Consider the following 7,500-nt stretch of genomic DNA (forward strand, 5'->3'; position numbering starts at 1 on the left):
TGGATCTTGGCGTGCGTCTTCAGGTTCCCGCTCTGGTTGAAGCGTTTGCCGCAGACGCCGCAGCCGAACGGCTTCTCGCCGCTGTGGACGCGCAGGTGCATCAGCAGCGCCGCGGCCGCCGGGAAGCTCTTACCGCACACGTGACACGTGTTGGCGAGCTCGCTGTGGTGGGACAGGAGGTGGGAGGAGAGGGCCGCGGCCGAGTCGTACTGATGACCACAGAGACCGCAGAGGAGACCGGCCTCTGGAGGTACGTGATGATGTTTACGTAATGATGTAATGTATGATGTTATAATGTAATGATGTAATGTTGTGATAATGTGATGATGTAATAATGTGATGATGTAATGATGTAATAATGTGATAATGTGATAATGTGATAATGTAATAATGTAACAATGTAATGATGTAATAATGTAATGATTTAATAATGTGATGATGTAATAATGTAATGACGTGATAATGTAATGATGTGATGATGTAATAATGTAATAATGTAATAATGTAATGATGTGATAATGTGATGATGTAATAATGTGATGATGTAATAATATGATGATGTAATGATGTAATAATGTGATAATGTGATAATGTAATAATGTAACAATGTAATGATGTAATAATGTAATGATTTAATAATGTAATGATGTAATAATGTAATGATGTGATAATGTAATAATGCAATGATGTAATAATATAATGTAATAATGTGATGATGTGATAATGTAATGATGTAATAATATAATGTAATGACGTAATGATGTAATAATGTGATAATGTAATGATGTGATAATGTGATGATGTAATAATGTGATGATGTAATAATATGATGATGTAATGATGTAATAATGTGATAATGTGATAATGTAATAATGTAACAATGTAATGATTTAATAATGTAATGATGTAATAATGTAATGATGTGATAATGTAATAATGCAATGATGTAATAATATAATGTAATAATGTGATGATGTGATAATGTAATGATGTAATAATATAATGTAATGATGTAATAATGTAATGATGTGATAATGTAATGATGTAATAATATAATGTAATGACGTAATGATGTAATAATGTGATAATGTAATAATGTAATGTGATAATGTAATAATATGATGATGTAATGATGTGATGATTTAATAATGTGATGATGTAATAATATAATAATGTAATGATGTAATAATATAATAATGTAATGATGTAATAATGTGATAATGTGATAATGTAATGATGTAATAATGTAACAATGTAATGATGTAATAATGTAATGATTTAATAATGTGATGATGTAATAATGTAATAATGTGATAATGTGATGATGTAATAATGTAATGATTTAATAATGTGATGATGTAATAATGTAATGATGTGATAATGTAATGATGTGATAATGTAATAATGTAATAATGTAATGATGTGATAATGTGATGATGTAATAATGTGATGATGTAATGATTTAATAATGTGATGATGTAATAATGTAATGATGTGATAATGTAATAATGTAATAATGTAACAATGTAATGATGTAATAATGTAATGATGTAATAATGTAATGATTTAATAATGTGATGATGTAATAATGTAATGATGTGATAATGTAAAAATGTAATGATGTAATGATGTAATGATTTAATAATGTGATGATGTAATAATGTAATAATGTGATAATGTAATGATGTGATAATGTGATGATGTAATAATGTAATGATTTAATAATGTGATGATGTAATAATGTAATGATGTAATGATGGTTTACCGGCGTCCTGTAGGTGTGTCTCGGCGTGTTTCAGCAGGGCGCTCCTCGTCCTGTAGGCGTCGCCGCAGACTCTGCAGCGCCGGAGTCTCTGCGGCGCGGCGGCGGTGGCGCCCGTGGTCGTGCCGGCGCCCTCCTGCTGATGCGTACCGCGTTGTCTCCGCCGCGGGCGCGTTGACCGAACCTCCCCACGCCGCGAGTGGGCAACGCCGCCGCCGCGTGCTTCCGCGTGGCGCTCCAGCGACGTGCGGTGGCAGAAGCCGCGGCCGCACTCCGTGCACGTGAACGGCTTCTCGGCGGCGTGCACGCGGGCGTGCGACGCCAGGTTTCCCTTCTGGCTGAAAGTCCTCCCGCAGACGTCGCAGCTGTAGGGTTTCTCTCCCGTGTGCCGGCGCTCGTGGAGCTCCCGCGCCAGGATGGAGCCGAAGCGCTTGCCGCAGAACGGGCAGGTTCGGCAGCCGTCGCGGTGCGTCTGCAGGTGAGCCGGCAGTTCGGTCGGCGAGCTCAGAAGCTCGCCGCAGAAGCCGCAGCGGGCGCCGGCCGCGTCCCCGGCGCAGGCCTGCAGGACGTGTCGCAGCAGGAAGCCTTTCCCCGGCAGCGAGCGCTGACACACGTGGCAGCTGAAGCTCTGCGGCGGCGATGCCGGTCGTCTACGCTTGTTCAGATGGTCCCGTGTGACGGCGAGCGGCGGGCGTCCTCTCTTCTTCTGCAGAAACTCTGAGGAGACACGACAGCATAGGGCTGCGCAATTAATCGAAATGTAATTTAAAAATGTAAGCGATGATGATTTCGGCTCCCAGTGATCACAAAAAACAGAATAATTGAGAAAAACAATTATTCAGCTCGTTACGTTTTGCAGTAAACTCTGATTTTCTCGTGTTCTGAATGAAAAAATAAAGTTTCAATAAGAAAAGTATTACGGCAAAGTTCACAGCTGTATGTTTTTTTTTTTTTAACTGTTGATTTATTTAACATTTTCCACTGTTTTTTTTTATTTCAATAATTGCAACATCTTTCCAGAAGTCAACGAGTAATCGTGTTAAGTTATCGTGGTTTCAATATTGACGAGACCTGTAGAGAGACGAGTCTTTGTTTCTGCGCTCTGAGCTCCTCCTGCGCTGGGCGCCGCTCCGTCTCCATGGCGACCTGGATCATTTCTCGTGCGCCCTGCTTTATTTCCGCATCCAAGTAACGGTCTTTATAACGCGGATCAAGTACAGTCGCGATGAAGTGCAGAGGATCCGACTAGATCTCCCTGAAACGTGTGCTGACAGACTCTAAGAGCACTTTTCATTGTTTTCACTGCGTGGTGCGTGCGTCTCAACCTCGTTGCCTAGGAGACGCTTTGCAGGTGGAACGGATAGGGTACCGACACACGTGCAGGTCGCGGTTTCTATTTGCGTCATCACAACATTTTCGGCCATATTGTTTCAGTGATAAAAGTGTTTCGGCCAAAAATTTTCGGTGGCCGAATATTCGGTGCATCCCTATTAATAAAATGGCGCACTATCGCCGCATAAATTGCAGATTTCCGCGCAAAATACGCGGTGCTTGCACGATGTCATAATCCCCGCATTTTCGTAGCAAAAAAGTCCCATAATATATCTTAGCAGAAAGTTAAAAAAATTTTGCGTTTACTTCACACAAGAGCAGCCATTTTCCCCTGTTGCCGTGGGAACGTTATGAAGTGATGTAATTACGCAACGTGAACGTCATCGAAAAGCTGTTGTGTTGGAGGTTGACTCTGACATGTTGTACTCTGACTCTCTTAAGTTGGTATCCAATAAGAAAGCTATCTTAATATCTGATGTCTACTCAGATCTCTTTAAGTGCTCCTGTTGTCAATATTATTATTATTATTATTATTATTAATATATTATTATTATTATTTAATAATACTATTTATTATTATTATTATTAATAATAATATATATATTATTATTATTATTATTAATAATAATAATATTATATTATTATTATTATTAATAATACTATTTATTATTATTAATAATAATATATATATTATTATTATTATTATTAATAATAATAATAATATATATATATATTATTATTATTAATAATAATAATAATAATAATATATTATATATTATTATTATTATTATTATTATTATTATTATTAATAATAATATATATTATTATTATTGACGATTTTGAAAGTCTTTCTTTTGTATCTTTTATTTCCCTCTGTTTAGACTATTACTTTTGTTTTTACTTTCATATTGTATTATTTGTATATATTTTTGCATCTTATTTGTTTACTTATTGCAATGACTGAATATCTGTAAACTATTTTTGGAAATTAAGTTTTAAAAAAGCAGGGTGTTAGGGGGGGGGGGGTAATCACTATTTTCTCTTTTTCATCAAACCACATTTTTTGCAATTTCATCGCATAAAATTGCATAAATATCAAATAGAGCATATTCCATCACATTTTTTAAGAAATGTGCCGAATAATCAAGGATTTTTGCCTCAACAATCACAAAAAACTCAGCGTTTTTCTGGAAGGACTAATAGAGATATATATATATATATATATATATATATATATATATATATATATCTCCTTCATGTGTGGAATAGGTCAGCTGTTTGGTGTCTAAAACGTGAAAGGTGACAACAATGAAAACAGCGACCAGAATGTCGAGCTCTTACGTTTGTCCCGTGTGACGGCGAGCGGCGGGCGTCCTCTCTTCCTCCTCTTATGAGGCGTGGCAGCCCGGCTCTGATTGGTCCAGTCATCGTCGTCGTGGTCACTGTCGCTGCTCGGGGAGGCGGGGGGAGAGTCAGCGGGGGGGGGGTGGGGGGAGGAGGAGGCAGGCGTTGCCGGGCAGGAGGCTTCGTTGTCGACACGTTGGGCTTCAGACGCGTTTTCTTCAGCGCTGACACGAGACTCTGGGGGTCCTCTCTTCTTCTGCAGAGACTCTGGGGGTCCTCTCTTCTTCTGCAGAAACTCTGAGGACACACAACTCATTACTGCTAGAAGTAGAGCCCTGAACAGCCTGAAGTAGAGACATGAACAGCCTGAAGTAGAGACCTGAGTCTGGTGGAGATATGCTGGCTCTATACACGCTAAAAGTCCTGATTATTTACATGGAGTCTGGTGGAGATATGCTGACTCTATACACGCTAAAAGTCCTGATTATTTACATGGAGTCTGGTGGAGATATGCTGGCTCTATACACGCTAAAAGTCCTGATTATTTACATGGAGTCTGGTGGAGATATGCTGGCTCTATACATGCTAAAAGTCCTGATTATTTACATGGAGTCTGGTGGAGATATGCTGGCTCTAATACACTAAAAGTCCTGATTATTTACATGGAGTCTGGTGGAGATATGCTGGCTCTATACATGCTAAAAGTCCTGATTATTTACATGGAGTCTGGTGGAGATATGCTGGCTCTATACACGCTAAAAGTCCTGATTATTTACATGGAGTCTGGTGGAGATATGCTGGCTCTATACATGCTAAAAGTCCTGATTATTTACATGGAGTCTGGTGGAGATATGCTGGCTCTATACACGCTAAAAGTCCTGATTATTTACATGGAGTCTGGTGGAGATATGCTGGCTCTATACACACTAAAAGTCCTGATTATTTACATGGAGTCTGGTGGAGATATGCTGGCTCTATACACACTAAAAGTCCTGATTATTTACATGGAGTCTGGTAGAGTTTGGTGATGGGTATTTCGGGGCTGTTTCATGTTAAACTAAAAGGATCTTACTCTTTAACTAAAAGGTCTATCTCTGTGGGGATCCATCCCATAATGTTGTCAGACTCTTAGAATAATAATCTGAGTCTGTCAGCAGCAACAACAGAACTTTTAGTGACTCTAACTACTGCTGAACATTAGTCCTGTAGGGTTACATTACAGCTCGGTTCTTGTTTACATTAGCTCGTGTTAGCATTAGCATGTTGTCCCCCGGTACTGACCCGCTCTGTGCAGCCGGACCTCCGGCTCCAGCACGGCCTCGAGCAGCCTCCTCTGGCGGGAGATCTCCTGCTCGGAGCGCTCAGCTCTGTCTTCGTACCCCGCCACGGTCTCCTCCAGCAGGGCGATGATCTCCTCCGCGGCCGCCGAGAGCCGCTCGGTGAGCAGCGCTCTCAGCCGCGGCCTGTCTGACGCTTCTTCTTCTTCTGCTGCTGCTGCTGCTCCTTTCTCCAGCCGCAGCAGAAAGTCTTCGGCGGCCGCGAGGATCCGCTCGTGGACCGTCACCCGCAGCAGGTGCACACACGCGCGCATCTCGGTGCTTTTTTTCTGCGGACAAAGAGAGCCGGAGAGGCCGCAGCGGACACATCCGGGGCCCGCGGAGGGACACATCCAGGGCCCGCGGAGGGATACATCCAGGGCCCGCGGAGGGACACAGGGACAGTTCCGCGTCGAGGAGAGCGAAGCGGCGGAGGCGAACCGCGCCGCCCTGCTGGACCGGAGGGAGAACTACAGCCAAAGTACTAATACCACAGTGTAGAAATACAGTGAAAGTACTAATACTACAGTGTAGAAATACTGTGATATAAGTCCAAATGTACTGAAGGAAAAGTACAAAAGTGTTAGCTTTAAAAGTTCTCTTTATTCCAGCGCCCCTAAACTACAGTCGGACACTTTACAAACTTTATAGTATTTATTTGGGATTAAAAACAGACAGAAAGACTGAAAAAAGTGTTGGCAGATACATATTTAAATATTTAAATATTTAAATATTTAAATATTTTAATACTTTAATATTTTAATATTTTAATACTTTAATATTTTAATATTTTAATACTTTAATGCTCATATTTCAAATAAATTATTTCAGATCACCTGATTCTACTGGAAGCCAATAAATGTTATTATTGTTATTAATATTAATATGCAACCATGTAATACTACACACACACACACACACACACACACACACACACACACACACAGACACACACACAGACACACACACACATATATACACACACACACACACACACACACACAGACAGACACACACACAGACACACACACACATATATACACACACACACACACACACACACACACACACACACACACACATATATACACACACACACACAGACACACACAACATATATACACACACACACACACACAGACACACACACACACACACACACACACACACACACACACACACACACACACACAAACAGACACACACACACACACACACACACACACACACACACATATATACACACACACACACACACAGACACACACACACATATATATACACACACACACACACACACACACACACACACACACACACACACACACACACACACACACAGACGTATAAACTGTGCTGTATGACCAAAGAATGGTTCTCAAAGCTGATTGGTAGATCAGCGTCTGAATGTGACAGTTAAAGGTCTGACTCTGAATACACGCTAACAGCTGATTACATATCCAGAATATTAATATTAATATTAATATTAATATTAATATTACAGATGATTAGTGTGCATGGAAACCTCCTGAGTGGAGCTACTAGCTACCACCAACGTTAGCTACTAGCTACCACCAACGTTAGCTACTAGCTACCACTAACGTAAGCTACTAGCTACCACCAGCTTTAGCTACTAGCTACCACCAACGTTAACTACTAGCTACCACCAGCGTTAGCGACTAGCTACCACCAACGTTAGCTACTAGCTACCACCAGCTTTAGCTACTAGCTACCACCAACGTTAGC

The 7,500-nt window shown here is 40.6% G+C and overlaps 1 protein-coding gene across 1 annotated transcript in view; it reads right to left on the reverse strand.

Moving 5' to 3' along the window:
- The window catches only part of LOC120551129 (gastrula zinc finger protein XlCGF57.1-like), an 8,756-nt gene extending 2,585 nt beyond the window's left edge, over positions 1-6,171 (reverse strand). The window contains exons 1-4 of the mRNA XM_039788319.1: positions 5,720-6,171; positions 4,436-4,735; positions 1,766-2,479; positions 1-244 (exon numbers count right to left, since the gene is read on the reverse strand). The exon at positions 1-244 is cut by the window's left edge and continues 112 nt beyond it. Coding sequence (XP_039644253.1) covers positions 1-244; positions 1,766-2,479; positions 4,436-4,735; positions 5,720-6,107 — 1,646 coding nt within the window. The 5' untranslated portion in view covers positions 6,108-6,171. The remainder of the gene's footprint in view (positions 245-1,765; positions 2,480-4,435; positions 4,736-5,719) is intronic.
- Positions 6,172-7,500: the final 1,329 nt, after the last annotated feature.

Source organism: Perca fluviatilis, chromosome 2, assembly GCF_010015445.1.
Source record: "Perca fluviatilis chromosome 2, GENO_Pfluv_1.0, whole genome shotgun sequence".
NCBI lineage: Eukaryota > Metazoa > Chordata > Actinopteri > Perciformes > Percidae > Perca > Perca fluviatilis.